General features: G+C 48.0%; 1 protein-coding gene across 1 annotated transcript; it reads right to left on the bottom strand.

Moving 5' to 3' along the window:
* Positions 1 to 16,046: 16,046 nt before the first annotated feature.
* Positions 16,047 to 18,248, bottom strand: LOC138359108 (mucin-2-like). The gene has a single exon (XM_069317817.1). The coding sequence runs from the start codon at positions 18,246 to 18,248 to the stop codon at positions 16,047 to 16,049; it is 2,202 nt and encodes a 733-aa protein (XP_069173918.1).
* Positions 18,249 to 19,096: the final 848 nt, after the last annotated feature.

Genomic DNA, 19,096 nt, shown 5'->3' with positions numbered 1-19,096 from the left:
GGTAGCCAGTCCATGTTTCTGTAACACTCGTTACATCCTGCAGTATTTAATTATCACTATATTAATATTTTTAAATACTAAACATTTCACTTTTTAGGTAGATTAATGTTGAAGCAGAATGTCATAAGCAAGGATGGTGTGCTGAATAAAGATGATTTATTAAGTGGATGGAGCCTTTAGCTGATCCCTTCCTGTGATTGGCTGTTGTGTGAATGTCAACAAAGAATATCTAGGCGGAGCTTGGAACCTCCTACCCGAGCACAACAACCCGCCTTATGGGTTGCTGTTTGGCTATTTATAGTGCGTTGGAAAAAAACTAGATGGCGTTAGTGGTATTTTGTGGGGTAATTTGTTATAAGTGTAATTTGATGTCAACAGATGGCGTAAGCTGTACCTTATGGCCACTGTTGACCAGCCAGTTGATAGTGTTCTCTTCTGCCGACAGATGGCATCAGCTGTGTTATTATTACTTCTAAATTCCCTTTTAAACACTGATCTACAAATCCCTTGGCTTATGATAAGGTTTTATACCATTTATGATAAGTATTAGATAACTGGAGTTCCGCAATTACTTTTATTTATCAACTGTTTAGGATATCATCATATAATGTCTGGTTAGGACGTACTGCTCTCGATTGATGAAGATTAAGCCACCCAAGATGTGGCACGGGCATGAATAGCCCGTAAATACTGCTCTCGTAATATTATTCAAGGAGGGGGGGGAACTATCAAGTGAAAGCGCCAAGCCATTACGACTATATAGCACTCGGAAGAAGGCATCAGGATACGGATTTGGAATGGAACTGGGGGAAAGGAATGGTGCCCAACCTCTTGGGCGGTCGGGGATAGAACGCAGACCTGTAAAAAACGAGACCGTCGCTCTACCGTCCAGCCCAAGTGGTTAAGCGTAATATTATTAAAACAACAATTTATGCATATAATAACAACATTTCACACTAAAAATACTTGGATATATTGAAATTTGGTAGTGAATTCCAATCTAGGAATCTCCTATGACTAAACTGTACTTTTTAATCATTTTATGTACTTACTACTGATTATTAAATTATTAAGTACTTACTATAATAATTAAATAAGTTATTTTATTTAATATTTAAATTAAATGATAAAATAATAGGTAATAATAATTCATTGTGTAGAGGGACAGGCAGCCAGTGTATATATACATGTTAGGCTTATACCAAGGTCCCACAAAGGTGCCAAATTAAAGACTGGGTGCTGCCGGGGCGGGCCCAAGGGCTGCTGGCGGCCCTGGCCAGGCTAAACTTCCGCGCCCTTATAATCACCATTGTTTAATAATCTTCACAGGGAGAAACAACTGTAAATATAGGAATAGTTTATTACAACATACACGGTAAAGAAAACAGCTCGGAAACTAAGGAAATAAAGCTGCTGAAAAAACATTAACGTCCACTTCAAGTTCAAGTATGTTTATTGAGACAATACAAAAATACATCTCAAAGGGATAGAGTAGCTTAGGCTATTTCTACCCCCCCCCCCCCAACTTCAAGTCCCTCAAGGGGCGCACAAATTCAGTGAGTACATATACACAAATCACAATACAAGATAGTGATAGTGTACCGTACTCATCTCGTGAGCGGTACACCACATGCCAATCTTGTGAGCTGTAGGAAAAAAATATACTCCAAGGGCTACGAAAGGTCTTCATTGATGCCCCAGCGGACGTTGCGTGATATTAGCTTCTGCAATTGCAACGTCAAGTTATGTATAGTTCTTAGAAAGAAACCCCAAAACTAGTTGTTGACATCATCGAAGGCACAAAGTCATGAAATCTAAACGTTTATACACAAAGGCAAAACCGTAAACATCAAGTCGAACTAGTGGCGCGATCTGACAAAACGCATTAATCTAAATATACCAAAAAAGTCCTTCGTGATATCCTTTGCATTTCCCCGCAGCGCAAAACATTTACAAGTCAAGTGACCCAAAACACAAGGTTAGATTGATCAATAAGGTCAGAAATAGTTCCGGGGAGTGCGGGCCGGCGGGGCTGAACAAAAGAACATCGCAGCGTATGATAGATCGGACTTCGATACTCTCGTTTTTATACGGGATGACCTAAAACTTGGCGGTCAGAAAGGTTGTTGCGTTTGACTATTGTTTATTATATTTTTGTTATGAACTATGAGTTTTGATGTAGAGTTTGAGGAACGCTGGGATAGTGAGGAAGACAGTGAGCTGAGACGTCCTCTCTTGTGTACTGGTGATGGTGATGGTGCGCCTCGTGGTGGTGGTGATGGTGATAGTGAAGGAGTCCTGTGGTGATAGTGATGGCGAGCCTCGTGGTGGTGGTGATGGTGATAGTGAAGGAGTCCTGTGGTGATAGTGATGGCGAGCCTCGTGGTGGTGGTGATGGTGATAGTGAAGGAGTCCTGTGGTGATAGTGATGGCGAGCCTCGTGGTGGTGGTGATGGTGATAGTGAAGGAGTCCTGTGGTGATAGTGATGGCGAGCCTCGTGGTGGTGGTGATGGTGATAGTGAAGGAGTCCTGTGGTGATAGTGATGGCGAGCCTCGTGGTGGTGGTGATGGTGATAGTGAAGGAGTCCTGTGGTGATAGTGATGGCGAGCCTCGTGGTGGTGGTGATAGTGAAGGAGACCTGTGGTGATGGTGATAGTGGTACATGCTGTAACTCTCACTACTTGTTACAAACACAGTATTATTAAAAAAAAGTAAAATGCTAAAAGAAGCCACTTGCATAATATAATTACATTTAATGATAACTCCTTAAGAAAGATGTTTTACAATGCCAGACTCGTACTGTGGCAATACTTGGTCTCCAGGCACCAGCTGGCTCTGACTGGCACCGGCACCAACAGGCGCGGGTTGTGTGGCATAAAGTGTTGACATTATGTTATTAGGACGTAAACCGTCACTTCCTGCAGTTACCACTCTAATAAGGCAAGACAATCGTTTAACGTTAGATGAGAAACTCTTGACGGGATGTGTCATTTAAGCCACACACACACACACACACACACACACACACACACACACACACACACACACACACACACACACACACACACACACACACACACACACACACACACACACACACACACACACACACACACACACACACACACACACACACACACACACACACACACACACACACACACACATTAAATGGAATGTATTAGGGGGTGATGTGGTGGAGGCTGACTCCATACACAGTTTCAAGTGTAGATATGACAGAGCCCGATAGGCTCAGGAATCTGTACACCTGTTGATTGACGGTTGAGAGGCGGGACCAAAGAGCCAGAGCTCAACCCCCGCAAACACAACTAGGTGAGTACACATGCAAGCAGCTACCTCACAGGAAGCAGCAAGGTGCACTAGTCAGCTGCTGGAGAGGAAAAGATCCGTGGTAGTAGTGGGCATTAAAGAACAGGAAGGCTCCAGTAAGACAGAATGGAATGGTAAGGAATGAAGCAGTGAAAGAGATCCCATAGGGGTTACAGATGGAAGGGGCTGAAAAAACCATAGAGGTTTACTTGTTAGGCTGGTAAAACAAGGACAGAGATCGCCTGATCGATAGTGTTTACAAACGAGATCATGAAGGAGGCAATTCTATGAAAGAAGAACCATCTGTTCTCTGTGAGAGGATAAAGGGAAGTATTCCTCCAGAGGGACATGATGAAGGAAGAGAGAGTAAGGGCAGCAGAAGCAAGGAGGAAGCGCAGGGAAGGTGGGGGAGGGGGGGGGAGAGAGAGAACCAGGAACCACAACCACAAACTCAACAGTCCCGGAGGGGAGTGGGAAACTCCCAACCAGCACCCCAGAAACACCAGAGGAGAGGACAAAACACCCTCACCTTCCTCCCCATAGAAACCCTCGATCTTACTCTGAACCCTCCCTTGTCCCCATTCAAATTCTCATTCAACCCTCCCTCACCATTCACCATATACCCTCCCTGTCCCCTCATTACCCCCTAACCCCCATACCCTACCTGTACCCCCTTTCCCCTCACCCCATACCCTCTCCATCTCACGTCCCCTCTCACCCCTTTCCCTCTCTATCCCTACTCCCCTATCACCCCATACACTCCCTGTCACTCCTCACCCCATACCCTCACTGTCCCCCCTCCCTTGATCCCTCACCCCTCGCCCCAGAATCCTCTGAGACACTGTTAATCAACTCACAAATCCCCACACCTATGGAACGACTTCCTTCATCAGCAGAAAGACTATCAGGGTGGAGAAGAAAAAGTGAGCTTCGACGCAATGTATACAAATGTAGATGGGATTACAAACAAATCCAGTGAACTTGGAGAATCGGCACGAGATGAAAACCCAGATATAATAGAACCCCAGATGGAAAACCATAACAAATGCAGTGTTTCCACAGGAATACTATGAATTAGGAAAGAGAGGGAAGGAAGAGGTGGAGATGGAGTAGCTCTGCTGATACAAAGAGAATGGAGTTTTGAAAAGGTGGTTATCCAGGGCTGTGACGGTTTCAGTGAATACATAGCAGGTACCATAGCAATTGGGGGAGGGGGGAACATATGGTAGTAGTCATATATAATCCCCCCACCAAATGACAGAAGACCCAGACAGGAATATGATAGAGACAACATATCTCGTCACCACCACCACCACCACCAGGGTCCCACACCCAACTATACCTTCGCCTTTCCTTTTGTTACAACTTTTTATCTCTGTGTATTTTCGGTGATGTAAGTCCATAGTATTACTGAGCGTGACCTGGGATCCGCGGCCAACTTTTATAATGGTCATGATAGGTGCCAGCAACGTTGAAGGTCCTGTGTAAAACACAGAAATAGTGACTATGTGTAGAAATTGCCCCTTATTAGTGGTCTCAAATGGAGAGCGAGTGAGAGGTGGTTGGGCGTGTTTGGGTGAGGGAAGGGATGTATTTACCTATTTGTGCCAGCAGGATCAAGCTGTTAGCTCTTGGACCCCGCCTTTCTAACCGTCGGTTGTCTAATGTACTAACTCCAGACCTATTTTTTCCTCTATTATATCTACTACATACATTTCTCTTTAACACACACACACACACACCAGACCCCGGACCAGGCAGAAACAAATGGGCAAAGTTTCTTTCGCCCTGATGCCCCTGTTACCTAGCAGTAAATAGGTACCTGGGAGTTAGATACCTGTTACGGGCTGCTTCCTGGGTGTGTGTGCGTGTACTCACCTATCTGTGCTTGCGGGGGTTGAGCTGTGTGTGTGTGCGTGAGGCCGCCTCTGGCTGGGGTGGCGCAGTGGTCGACGCCCACCACACGTCCTTGGTCTTACTAATTTCACTTTCTGTAAGTTTCATGCCGACTGTAAGTGCCGCAGTGTTTTGTTGACTGCCAGGATAATGTCTACACTTTACAGCGCCAGCTGATATATATTTATATATATGTGTGTGTGTGTACTCACCTATTTGTACTTGCAAGGGTTGAGCTCTGGTTCTTTGGTCCCGCCTCTCAACCGTCAATCAACTGGTGTACAGGTTCCTGAGCCTACTGGGCTCCATCATATCTCCACTTGAAACTGTGTATGGAGTCAGCCTCCACCACATCACTGCCTAATGCATTCCATTTGTCAACTACTCTGACACTAAAAAAGTTCTTTCTAATATCTCTGTGGCTCATTTGGGCACTCAGTTTCCACCTGTGTCCCCTTGTGCGTGTTCCCCTTGTGTTAAATAGCCTGTCTTTATCTACCCTATCAATTTCTGAGAATCTTGTACGTGGTGATCATATTCCCCTAACTCTTCTGTCTTCTAGCGACGTGAGGTTTAATTCCCATAGTCTCTCCTCGTAGCTCATACCTCTCAGCCCGGGTACTAGTCTGGTGGCAAACCTATGAACTTTTTCCAATTTAGTCTTATGCTTGACTAGATATGGACTCTATGCTGGGGCTACATGGAGCTGTGTGTGTGTGTGTGAGGAAGAGTAATATCAGAGAAAAAAGACTCGCATCTTCAATATATTTGTCAAAAAAGACATCATGGAGATAATACTCCAATTGCAAAACTGAACACAATTACTGAACAAAAAAAATCAATAAATAGTTAAGAAGATTCATACAAAAAATCTGTCATTTAAGTGAAAAAGAAAATCAAATTAATTCTCAACATCAAGAAACTGTTGTACTAAAGTTCATTAACCTAACCTACCAGAGGATCCACTAACAGAAAACGGGACAGAATGTCAATTCCGCGAGCCGCTTCTATTTTCTATTACGACAGTATTGGCCTTAAAAATAAGTTCCCGATTAATTAAATGAATTATAACACTCTGAACCTTCCTGCACTTCAGACTATGGCTGATGTAGTAGTTACGATACTAGAGTGCCAGTGGCATCACTCTGGCCGCCTGGGTTCCAATCCTTGAGGAGTCATTAGAGTTCATAGTTGTAAAAATGGATCTCCCGGGCAAGACAAAAATGTATATATATATATATATATATATATATATATATATATATATATATATATATATATATATATATATATATATTAGTATATTTTGGTAGCAGTCTTTCCTGTAGACATATTTTATTAAATATGACCGAAAATTTTTCGGTCATATTTAATAAAATATATATATATATATATATATATATATATATATATATATATATATATATATATATATATATATATATATACAGTATATATATATACAGTCAGCCTGTATTCATTATTTCAGCTTGGTTCGTTGCTCTCCTTTCTGACATAGGAGGAAAAATTCTTGGTAATGTGATGGCGGGTGATTACTCCCGTCTCTCTCCCTGTCATAGGTCAGGTTTGACCTATTCTCAGGACCCGCATAATCAACCCTCGTTCTCTCATTGGCTGGCTGGGACAGTTGACGTGACGTGAGCTAGCACGTCTATCTTGGTCTTGTAGGTGATCAATTCTTAACTAAACTTTAAACTGAATGTTAATAGTTGGACGAGTGTTTGATATGTAGGGATTCTGCTATGTCTAATCTCCTACAGTTTTTGTATCTGTCAGTTATTTGGGAGATGCTGGACATAATGCCTCCGGTTATGGGTAGAAACGGGGATTAGACAATGCTGAAGCACTACATACCAAGCACTTTCATTCAGTTATAAACGAACAGCGTAAACTGAGGTATATTTTACATTCACCCTTGTGGTACTGAGGTGCAGTCACTCATCTTTATGGTGCACACACACACACACACGAACACCCACGTACATGCAAGAAAATATAAAGTAACTATACTTAAGGTCTTTATTCCGTAATACAATAAGGAATTAGAACATCACCAAACCCCTTAAATTTTAGAATATTTATTAATACCAAAATTCGCTGCGATCGTGTCTGAAACAGACGAAGCTGAGGTCGTTGGGAGTCCGGTGAGGCAGCCTTGAGGGGCCGACGGCGGCTTCCAGAACCTTCCCTCTTGTAACGGGTCTGGAGCACGTGGGAAAGTGAAGCAGGACTGAGTATCCTATTGCTAAACTGTCCCCCTCCAGCCGTGTAGTCACCTAGTTATGCTTGCGGGAGTTGAGCTCTGGCTCTTTGGTCCCGCCTCTCAACTGTCAATCAACTGATGTACAGATTCCTGAGCCTACTGGGCTCTACCATGTCTACATTTGAAGCTGTGTATATGGAGTCAGCCTCCACCACATCACTGCCTAATGCATTCCATCCACTAACTACTCTGACACTGAAAAAGTTCTTTCTAACGTTCCTGTGGCTCATGTGGGTACTCAGTTTCCACCTGTGTCCCCTTGTTCGCGTACCACCAGTGTTGAATAGTTTATCCTTGTCTACCCGATCGATATCCCTGAGGATTTTGTTGGTAGTAATCATGTTTCCCCTTACTCTTCTTGTGTGTGTGTGTGCGTGTGCGTATGTGTGTGTATGTGTGTGTGTGTGTGCGTGTGCGTGTGCGTATGTGTGTGTGTGTGTGTGTGTGTGTGTGTGTGTGTGTGTGTGTGTGTGTGTGTGTGTGTGTGTGTGTGTGTGTGTGTGTGTGTGTGTGTGTGTGTGTGTGTGTGTGTGTGTGTGTGTCACCCTGTCCATGGAGGACAGAAGAAAATGTATATATACTGATTAGCATTGTAAATGTCTGGCCACGTCTGTGGTAGAACAAAATGAGCCTGAGGTTTATTGGGCCTATCAACCGCAGGTGTGAGGGAACACTATGAAGGCTGACCTTGTCTCCCTCATGGTGGGTAGTGTGAGGTAACACTGTGAGGGAAGATCCTGTCTCCCTCACCGTGGGTCACGACACAACCTTGGATCACACATAATTGAAACACAAGGACATTTTTTGCAGATTTGCTGAGTGTGGAGGTGTTGTGGTGGGTGTTGTAGTGGGTGTGGAGGTGTTGTGGTGGGTGTGTGGGTGTTGTGGTGGGTGTGGAGGTGTTGTGGTGGGTGTGTGGGTGTTGTGGTGGGTGTGTGGGTGTTGTGGTGGGTGTGGAGGTGTTGTGGTGGGTGTGGAGGTGTTGTGGTGGGTGTGTGGGTGTTGTGGTGGGTGTGTGGGTGTTGTGGTGGGTGTGTGGGTGTTGTGGTGGGTGTGTGGGTGTTGTGGTGGGTGTGTGGGTGTTGTAGTGGGTGTGGAGGTGTTGTGGTGGGTGTGTGGGTGTTGTGGTGGGTGTGTGGGTGTTGTGGTGGGTGTGTGGGTGTTGTAGTGGGTGTGGAGGTGTTGTGGTGGGTGTGTGGGTGTTGTGGTGGGTGTGGAGGTGTTGTGGTGGGTGTGTGGGTGTTGTGGTGGGTGTGTGGGTGTTGTGGTGGGTGTGGAGGTGTTGTGGTGGGTGTGGAGGTGTTGTGGTGGGTGTGTGGGTGTTGTGGTGGGTGTGTGGGTGTTGTGGTGGGTGTGGAGGTGTTGTGGTGGGTGTGGAGGTGTTGTGGTGGGTGTGTGGGTGTTGTGGTGGGTGTGGAGGTGTTGTGGTGGGTGTGTGGGTGTTGTGGTGGGTGTGTGGGTGTTGTGGTGGGTGTGGAGGTGTTGTGGTGGGTGTGGAGGTGTTGTGGTGGGTGTGTGGGTGTTGTGGTGGGTGTGTGGGTGTTGTGGTGGGTGTGGAGGTGTTGTGGTGGGTGTGTGGGTGTTGTGGTGGGTGTGTGGGTGTTGTGGTGGGTGTGGAGGTGTTGTGGTAAGAAACAACAAAGTGTGTGAGGCACTCAACGAAAGGTTCCAGCAGTTGTTGATGAGTAGGTCACATATATACACCTGGAGGATGTATACACCTGGAGGATGTATACACCTGGAGGATGTATACACCTGGAGGATGTATACACCTGGAGGATGTATACACCTGGAGGATGTATACACCTGGAGGATGTATATAGGCAACAACAGCTGTAGTGCTTGTCTAGGCATCAGCATGGCTCCTGAAGGAGGCAGCAGAAGTACTGTGCTATCCGCTGAAGAACAGCGTCAAGAACACACTCAAGACCGGAAATCTTCCACTAATAATTCTTGTTACCAGAGACAGACACCTGTGTATCAATATATGCTTTAGGCTTATTTCCAGTGTCCCGAACTATTGATGTTCCCCGGGATACAGCTCTCGAGTTCCTATTTACTTCTAGGTGAACAGCGGCAGTAGGTAAAACGAAACGCATCCAGCTATTTCTGGATGGAATTCAAACTCTGTATTCGTGATTGTGAATCAAGAACGAACCCACCTGCGCTACCGAGACTGAGCCAGAGAGGAAGCATTAAGTTATACAACGGCGTCACTAACATGCAATACTTGCAAGGTGTTGAAGAAGGTAATCAGGAAGAGGATATCTGGCACCTGCACACATTATAACGCAGCAACAACACGGGTTCAGAAGGAACGTCAGGCCAGATAAACATGACAGAAATATTTGCCACCAAAACACGAAAATATGACGACAAACATATTTTCCTAAACTGTTAAAACTGAATTTCTCTCTCACAAAAGGCTGGAATATAAGTTGGAGAGTCAAGCTGGAATAACTGAACACAGCATCTTCAGGGTGAGGGAATACCTGACGAACAGGAAACAAAGGGTCATGGTCAGAGCAGTGTCAGGCTGGATATATGTGTGGCAAACGGGATCCCTCAAGGCTGGATCCTCGGGCTCTTTACTGTTAATACTCTATATATATTACCTATCTAAGGGACCGGATAAGTAATTGTTTCATTCCTTCTTCCAGTGTCACTTTCATTTCGCCCAGTCACTCTTCTGGTCGTGTCCGCTTCCTTAGAAATCATAGTTTTATAGGCAGATCTGGATCCAGCTTGAAATATTTAATGGAAACTTTTATTGAGAACTTCACACGTTTCCTTATCGTTTTCTGTATATGTGAGTGTGTGTGTGTGGTTAAGACTATACGCACCAGAACACTCACTATCCTAATGGTATCCTACCAAGTGTCTTTGTTACCTCTAGTTTCCGCCGAGTGGATATAGTCTAGAGAGCCGTCATTAGGCACGTGTTCGAATTCCAAGGCTGTAACCACCTGAGCGCGCGCGTGCACAAGAACTCACAAAAACAGGGGATTCAGATAATGTATTACTGTAAGTGTTGTGGAAGCGTACATCCTGGTTGTACAGGTTTGGCATCTCAGGTGGAAGGCCAGGTGGTCGTGACCTGCCACCCTTGGCAAGCTTGGCCCAACACCGGTGCCACCACCACTGGTAAACGCCTTCCCTCACAATCTTCTGGCCAACACCAGGATCTCCATACCTCACACACGCACCATTTTTCCTTCAGCGCCCTCCACAGCCTCCCCCAGCAGCTGCGTTACCGGGGCTGTCACTCCAGCAGGTTGTCACACACAACCTCCTCCAGCATCAACCGATCCGTCGTTAAAGAACTTTTTCACAGCCACGTCGTTTGCAGAGTCCTTGAATTTTTTTACATTCAGTTAAGTGCTTTATATTTTAGGTGGTGACACACAGGTTCACACAACCCTGTGAGTGGGTTCCGCTAGTCAGGTGAGCAAGACCTTCCCTTAAGGTCCTCCTGTGAGCCTGGCTCCGGCCCTGGTAGATTCACCACTTTGGTCTAAATCTATACTCCCCATACCCACCTTGGGAGCAGTAGTGCGCCCCATACCCATCTAGGGAGCAGTACGGGGCCCCATACCCATCTAGGGAGCAGTAAGGGGCCCCATACCCATCCGTTCTTTGAGTGTTGCTGGAAATGTTACATACTCATATAAGAGGCTCATGACCTGAAGGCCAAAGTTCGCTCGCTACGCATATTACAGCATCAATGAACATGTACATCAACAGTCTATTTACAGTTTTGGTTCGTTGGGCTGAACTAAGAAAATGTTGCCGTCAAACATAACACGTTCAGAATGGTAAATAATCTTCCAGTAGATATATAGAGAGAAGTGCGAGGGAAGCCTCTGACGTTCAACCCCAATACAGTAATAAAATATGTATATGTATTGTAATATGTATTTCCTTCCTTCATATTGGGCGCCTCGTCGAGGAAGCGTTTGCGTTATCTGATAGAGGAAAACACTGCGATATCCCGTGGATGAAAGTATGATATGTTATCATATGGAGGGAAAGAGTGCTCTCGTTACCCGTTGATGGTCCGGCATAATGTCCTGTAAATAAAAACAAAAATAAACATCTTAATGGCCAAAATATGACTGGGAAGTACCTAACAAGCATCACACAGTAGGAAAGACATAAATCAATTATGCATCCACTGCCAAGTTACAGATACTATCCAATATTATCGCAACCATTGGTTTAGACGCCAAACGACCAAAATCAACCTCAAACAAGAACTCACCCGTCGAAATGCACTACTTGTTAGTAGGAAACTAGTTATTATAATTAAAACAACTAGGCAAAATGACTTGCTTAATATCTCCAATATATCACTGAAGGAAGCCAAACTCTGATAGATACAAGCATCCCAAATTACACTTACAACTAACCATAGAAAACGTGAACATAGCAACAACAGCGTCAGAAGCGACCATCCGACGCCGTCAACACAACAGTTCTCACCGCCAAGTGCTCACATCCTCAAGAGAACTAACAATCACGCCTTCCATTGTCATCAACGGGACCCCACCACCGTGACGAGTCCCCCCACAACACCACCGTCAATAACACATTAGGACTCAGTAATCTCACAACTTAATTTACAGCGTCAATAATTAGACACTGAATGTTTATATTCATTCCTATATACTAGTTCGTCTCCAGATAGGCGGTGGATAATCTAATAATTTGTTTTGTTATGGACAGGCAGCATATATATATATATATATATATATATATATATATATATATATATATATATATATATATATATATATATATATATATATATATATATATATATATAACTGAAAACTCACACCCCAGAAGTGACTCGAACCCATACTCCCAGAAGCAACGCAACTGGTATGTACAAGACGCCTTAATCCACTTGACCATCACGACCGGACATAATGAGGTGATAGCCGAGGCTATATGAACCACCCCACCACCGGCACTCGGATAGTTATCTTGGGCATAGCATTTTACCAAATCACCTCATTCTTTGGGGCACACGTGAGGAACACAAATGCGAACTGAGTTTTCAGTTGCATATGTCGTGGGACCATTCTGGCTTGTTCGCATTTGTGTTCCTCACGTGTGCCCCAAAGAATGAGGTGATTTGGTAAAATGCTATGCCCAAGATAACTATCCGAGTGCCGGCGGTGGGGTGGTTCATATAGCCTCGGCTATCACCTCATTATGTCCGGTCGTGATGGTCAAGTGGATTAAGGCGTCTTGTACATACCAGTTGCGTTGCTTCTGGGAGTATGGGTTCGAGTCACTTCTGGGGTGTGAGTTTTCAGTTGCATATGTCCTGGGGACCATTCAGGCTTGTTCGCATTTGTGTTCCTCACGTGTGCCCCAAAGAATGAGGTGATTTGGTAAAATGCTATGCCCAAGATAACTATCCGAGTGCCGGCGGTGGGGTGGTTCATATAGCCTCGGCTATCACCTCATTATGTCCGGTCGTGATGGTCAAGTGGATTAAGGCGTCTTGTACATACCAGTTGCGTTGCTTCTGGGAGTATGGGTTCGAGTCACTTCTGGGGTGTGAGTTTTCAGTTGCATATGTCCTGGGGACCATTCAGGCTTGTTCGCATATATATATATATATATATATATATATATATATATATATATATATATATATATATATATATATATATATATATATATATATATATATAAGACAGTGTCAGACCCCGTAGGAAGGATGTTAGAGCAATCATGCAAGTGGTGGTTCCTTGCCTCTTGGTGCGTGCTTGGGGTCCTGCTCGCTGTTGCTTTTCCAGAAACGAACAATGAATGAGACCGACAACAGGAGTAAGACCAACAAGTATGAATGAGACCAACAACGTGAAGGTGAAAGAGAATGTGAGTGAGCCCGACAGTGTGACCGAAAACATGAATGATACAAACAACACGAATGAGACAGCATTAATGAGAGTAACATAAAACATGAGAGAGATGTATAACATGTCAGCATTCATTATTACCATTAATATTGATAGTGGGAAGACTTGCCACTCTTTCTAAACCTGAATAACATCTGAAAGTTTTCTCTAAATAAAACACCAGTGAAGTTGTAGTATAATGATTAGAGTAAGTGGTGGGGGAAACGACCCCACCTCTCCTTACCATCCCATTCAACCCCCAGGGGTTGTGGTAGAGATAACAACCACCTTCTCCCCCCCCCCCCCTCCTGAACATTATCGAGGGGTCGTGGTAGGGGATAAGACACCCCCCCCCCTTCCACTGCTCCTGACCACCGCCTACACAGCCCATGGGTCGTAGTGGTGAATATAAGGGCCTATGCAACGCCCCCACCATCCAAGGGTTATGGTGGGAGACGACCCCCTCCCCACCGCCCAGGATTAGTCAGCAGGTGGAGCTCACACGGCCTCAACGCACTCCAACGGACGAAACTTATGATGAAATCCTTGTATCTGTTGTCGTAGTCCAGCGTGTGGGTCCCCCAGCACGGGCCGCGGGCAGGTCTCTGAGCACGCCAGTCTCACCATGGGCCCCCATACACCAGCCTCACCATGGGGCCCATACACTAGCCTCACCATGGGGCCCCATACACCAGCCTCACCATGGGCCCCATACACGGGCCGCCATCACCTGGGAGGCCAGGCAGATTACCCTGGGCGATGCGTGTGAAGAATGACAGCCCGTGGTAACATTTGGCCCTATTGCCGTGATCATTCTCAAGGCCCCGTGTTGCAACCCGCACCTCCGGGCCCTCTTTACCGGAATATATTTAGGCACGGTTCCCGCCCCTTGTGGGAGTGTTGCTGGGCCGCTTAGCACTCTCTGGCGTGTACACCAGGCTGTTGGTGCATGTGGGAGGCACCTGTAGAGAAGGTATATAAGCCTCAGGTTCACATGGTGTGGACTCGGTCACATCGACACAGAATTATATATATTGGTGAGCATTATTGATTTTAGTTTAAGGTAGTTTTATTGTTATTAGTGTTAGTCGTAGTGAGAAAATTCGTAGGAGCCGTGATGAGGATTTGAACCTATGCGGTGGGTGTTCGCACCACAGAGTGGAAGCCTCAGGATTCCCTCGTGTGTTTAGTAGAACTCCACGTTGCAATTATTTTACCATGTCGTAACTATTAATAGTTGTACAAGCACTAGTAGTAGTTGTGGTAGTAATAGTGGTAGAAGTAGTAGTATTAACAGTAGAACGAAACAGTAATACAAAGAATAATATCAATAGAACATAAGAACACAAGAATAAAGGCAACTGGGCTATATTCTTGTGTTCTTATGTAGTAGTTGGCCGCTAGAAGTAGTAGTTATTGTAGTAGACATAATGACAGTAGAGGTAGCGGTAGTTGTAGCAGGAGTGGAGGTTGTTGTGTGTGAGCTCCGGTGTAATACTGAGCACCATCAAGGCGGCGAGCTGTTATTGTGAAGATATTAACGTTTTTAACAGTGAGGGAAAGGTCACTGTTGCCTGACCCGGGGATATTACCTCGCGCTTATTTTGTTGTTCACAGACATTTTAAGGCAATTTAGAAGTACAATTTCAGGGGTGTTTTGATGGCTGTGAGTGTTGTTGAGAGGCAGCGGAGGACAGCCCGTCTCCAGCAGGCAGTAGTTAGGTCATTACTGGCCTTGAGTCCTGACGGGTCAGAGGTCACCCCTTCCCACCCTTAACCATCCTAAATCCTGTTCCATCACTACCCATAATTCCCTCCCTACCTTGTCCTCCTCACTGCCTCTGCCTCCCCCCATACATTGCCTCCAGCCCCCCACGCCACTCCCACAGGCCCAACCATGGGTGACTCACGCCCATGGGGGTTACATAAGCCCATTTCGCTGACCTTCTAGAGGCGGTGTTTCAACGGGGGGGGGGGGGGAGGGTTGTCGGCGTGTTGAGTGTTAATGACACCCTCTACTGTCATGGCCACCGCCGCCGCCCTACCGCTAATGGCAGCCCTCGGCTCCACCACCCATGATAACACCCTCTCAACCACCCGCGGTAACACTGCGAGCACTGCCCCTCACAACGGCTGTCTGGGAGGTCCCGAGCCTTAGTCCCTGGTGACTGCTGTCTGGGGGACCAGTCCGAGCACCAGGAGCCTGGGGGACCAGTCCGAGCACCAGGAGCCTGGGGATAACACACTGGGGAAGCAGCCGTTGCTCCAGTCTCATCATTGCACAATTCCACCACAGCAAAAATGCGTTTATTTCCCTGAGCTGTGACGTACTGACGGTCTGGCCGTCTGAAAGTCTTAGCGGCTCCAGCAAACTGAATTCCATAGCCTACTGACAGCTTCCAGTGTTGTGTTCCCGCAGCGGCCGGCCTTCCCTGGTGATGGTCCGCTCTGTGAGGCTCCTGGTACTCGTAGTCCCCTGACCACAGAGTCCTGAAGACTGAGCTTGTGTCTATCAACCGGGCCATTCTTAACTAGTAGATGATACAATTTATTAAACAAATCACAATGTTTACAAATAAAAGAAAAATAACCGAAACCTCTTCACTTATCAAACAATATTTAGCAGTACATTGTTAAACAAACACAAAGGAAACCTGAAAACAGCATTGAGAGCAGTATAGGAGAACAGGAAGGGTGTGGAGCTGTGCTGGCAGGGTGTGGAGCTGTGCTGGCAGGGTGGGTGTGGAGCTGTGCTGGCAGGGTGGGTGTGGAGCTGTGCTGGCAGGGCGGGTGTGGAGCTGTGCTGGCAGGGCGGGTGTGGAGCTGTGCTGGCAGGGCGGGTGTGGAGCTGTGCTGGCAGGGCGGGTGTGGAGCTGTGCTGGCAGGGCGGGTGTGGAGCTGTGCTGGCAGGGCGGGTGTGGAGCTGTGCTGGCAGGGTGGGTGTGGAGCTGTGCTGGCAGGGCGGGTGTGGAGCTGTGCTGGCAGGGTGGGTGTGGAGCTGTGCTGGCAGGGTGTGGAGCTGTGCTGGCAGGGTGGGTGTGGAGCTGTGCTGGCAGGGCGGGTGTGGAGCTGTGCTGGCAGGGCGGGTGTGGAGCTGTGCTGGCAGGGCGGGTGTGGAGCTGTGCTGGCAGGGCGGGTGTGGAGCTGTGCTGGCAGGGTGGGTGTGGAGCTGTGCTGGCAGGGCGGGTGTGGAGCTGTGCTGGCAGGGAGGGTGTGGAGCTGTGCTGGCAGGGTGTGGAGCTGTGCTGGCAGGGCGGGTGTGGAGCTGTGCTGGCAGGGCGGGTGTGGAGCTGTGCTGGCAGGGAGGGTGTGGAGCTGTGCTGGCAGGGTGTGGAGCTGTGCTGGCAGGGCGGGTGTGGAGCTGTGCTGGCAGGGCGGGTGTGGAGCTGTGCTGGCAGGGAGGGTGTGGAGCTGTGCTGGCAGGGCGGGTGTGGAGCTGTGCTGGCAGGGCGGGTGTGGAGCTGTGCTGGCAGGGCGGGTGTGGAGCTGTGCTGGCAGGGTGGGTGTGGAGCTGTGCTGGCAGGGCGGGTGTGGAGCTGTGCTGGCAGGGAGGGTGTGGAGCTGTGCTGGCAGGGCGGGTGTGGAGCTGTGCTGGCAGGGAGGGTGTGGAGCTGTGCTGGCAGGGCGGGTGTGGAGCTGTGCTGGCAGGGTGTGGAGCTGTGCTGGCAGGAAGGGTGTGGAGCTGTGCTGGCAGGGCGGGTGTGGAGCTGTGCTGGCAGGGTGTGGAGCTGTGCTGGCAGGAAGGGTGTGGAGCTGTGCTGGCAGGGCGGGTGTGGAGCTGTGCTGGCAGGGAGGGTGTGGAGCTGTGCTGGCAGGGCGGGTGTGGAGCTGTGCTGGCAGGGCGGGTGTGGAGCTGTGCTGGCATGGTGTGTGTGGAGCTGTGTTGGCAGGGAGGGTGTGGAGCTGTGTTGGCATGGTGTGTGTGGAGCTGTGCTGGCAGGGCGGGTGTGGAGCTGTGCTGGCAGGGCGGGTGTGGAGCTGTGCTGGCAGGGCGGGTGTGGAGCTGTGGTGGCAGGGCGGGTGTGGAGCTGTGCTGGCAGGGCGGGTGTGGAGCTGTGCTGGCAGGAAGGGTGTGGAGCTGTGCTGGCAGGGCGGGTGTGGAGCTGTGCTGGCAGGAAGGGTGTGGAGCTGTGCTGGCAGGGCGGGTGTGGAGCTGTGCTGGCAGGGCGGGTGTGGAGCTGTGCTGGCAGGGCGGGTGTGGAGCTGTGCTGGCAGGGCGGGTGTGGAGCTGTGCTGGCATGGTGTGCGTGGAGCTGTGCTGGCAGGGCGGGTGTGGAGCTGTGCTGGCAGGGTGTGGAGCTGTGCTGGCAGGAAGGGTGTGGAGCTGTGCTGGCAGGGCGGGTGTGGAGCTGTGCTGGCAGGGAGGGTGTGGAGCTGTGCTGGCAGGGCGGGTGTGGAGCTGTGCTGGCATGGTGTGCGTGGAGCTGTGCTGGCAGGGTGGGTGTGGAGCTGTGCTGGCAGGGCGGGTGTGGAGCTGTGCTGGCATGGTGTGCGTGGAGCTGTGCTGGCAGGGCGGGTGTGGAGCTGTGCTGGCATGGTGTGCGTGGAGCTGTGCTGGCAGGGCGGGTGTGGAGCTGTGCTGGCAAGGCGGGTGTGGAGCTGTGCTGGCAGGGCGGGTGTGGAGCTGTGCTGGCAGGGCGGGTGTGGAGCTGTGCTGGCAAGGCGGGTGTGGAGCTGTGCTGGCAGGGTGTGGAGCTGTGCTGGCAGGGCGGGTGTGGAGCTGTGCTGGCAGGGTGTGGAGCTGTGCTGGCAGGGAGGGTGTGGAGCTGTGCTGGCAGGGAGGGTGTGGAGCTGTGCTGGCAGTGACTCTCTTCTCCACATCATTATCACCCACGAAAGGAAAAATAAAAGGTTTTGGAACATTAGAAATCTTTCATTTTTTCTTAAAAGTATTCTCAAGATGATAGTGTGTACTAGAGGGACTCAGGCCTGAACACAACACCCTAAATATGTAAATATATAAACTTATTTACATATCAAGAGTATTATACATACAATAGATGAATTGGCCGCACAATTATTATAATGAAAGCAGGTTCAACATAGCACTAAGCTGTTATATAGGAGATAATGATGACACAGTACAAGGTTTACTTATCTTATGACGAATTGAGAAGTTACACTGAAAATTGTAATTTAAATAAGTTTATTGATATATAAATACGCATAAACGGACGAGAATGGGAACTAGTGACTGTTGAAGCATACTAGTGACTGTTGAAGCATACTAGTGACTGTTGAAGCATACTAGTGACTGTTGAAGCATACTAGTGACTGTTGAAGCATACTAGTGACTGTTGAAGCATACTAGTGACTGTTAGAGCATATTAGTGACTGCGTGTGTGCTGTACCAGTGTGTTAAGACGCCAGTAACTGCTGGACTAGCCGGCAAATTATTTTAATGAGCGGTTGGGTTTCCCATTCGTGGCCTCCCGCCAGGGGTCAGAGGTCAGTGCCGAGCATATAAAGGTCAAGATCTGTGTAGACGTGAGCACGAGGGGGCAAGGCCACACCTGGCACACACACGTGGCGTTCACTCTACACACCTGGCCGAGGAAGAGAGAGTTGAGCAGCTTGATGAAATGCTTGGAAAGGTTCTGTCAGGTTTGTGGTGGTGATATACGTGGTCCTTAGTTTATGGTCTCACACACACACACAGTCGGAGTCGG

The sequence above is a fragment of the Procambarus clarkii genome, chromosome 89, assembly GCF_040958095.1.
Source record: "Procambarus clarkii isolate CNS0578487 chromosome 89, FALCON_Pclarkii_2.0, whole genome shotgun sequence".
NCBI classification, from domain to species: Eukaryota; Metazoa; Arthropoda; class Malacostraca; order Decapoda; family Cambaridae; genus Procambarus; species Procambarus clarkii.
Note: the sequence above shows the minus strand (reverse complement) of the source record. Positions and strands in the feature narration are given on the sequence as shown.

Bases quoted from the DNA above. Each gene is read 5' to 3' on its own strand.
- LOC138359108 (XM_069317817.1), bottom strand. From the start codon at position 18,248: ATGTGGAGAAGAGAGTCACTGCCAGCACAGCTCCACACCCTCCCTGCC.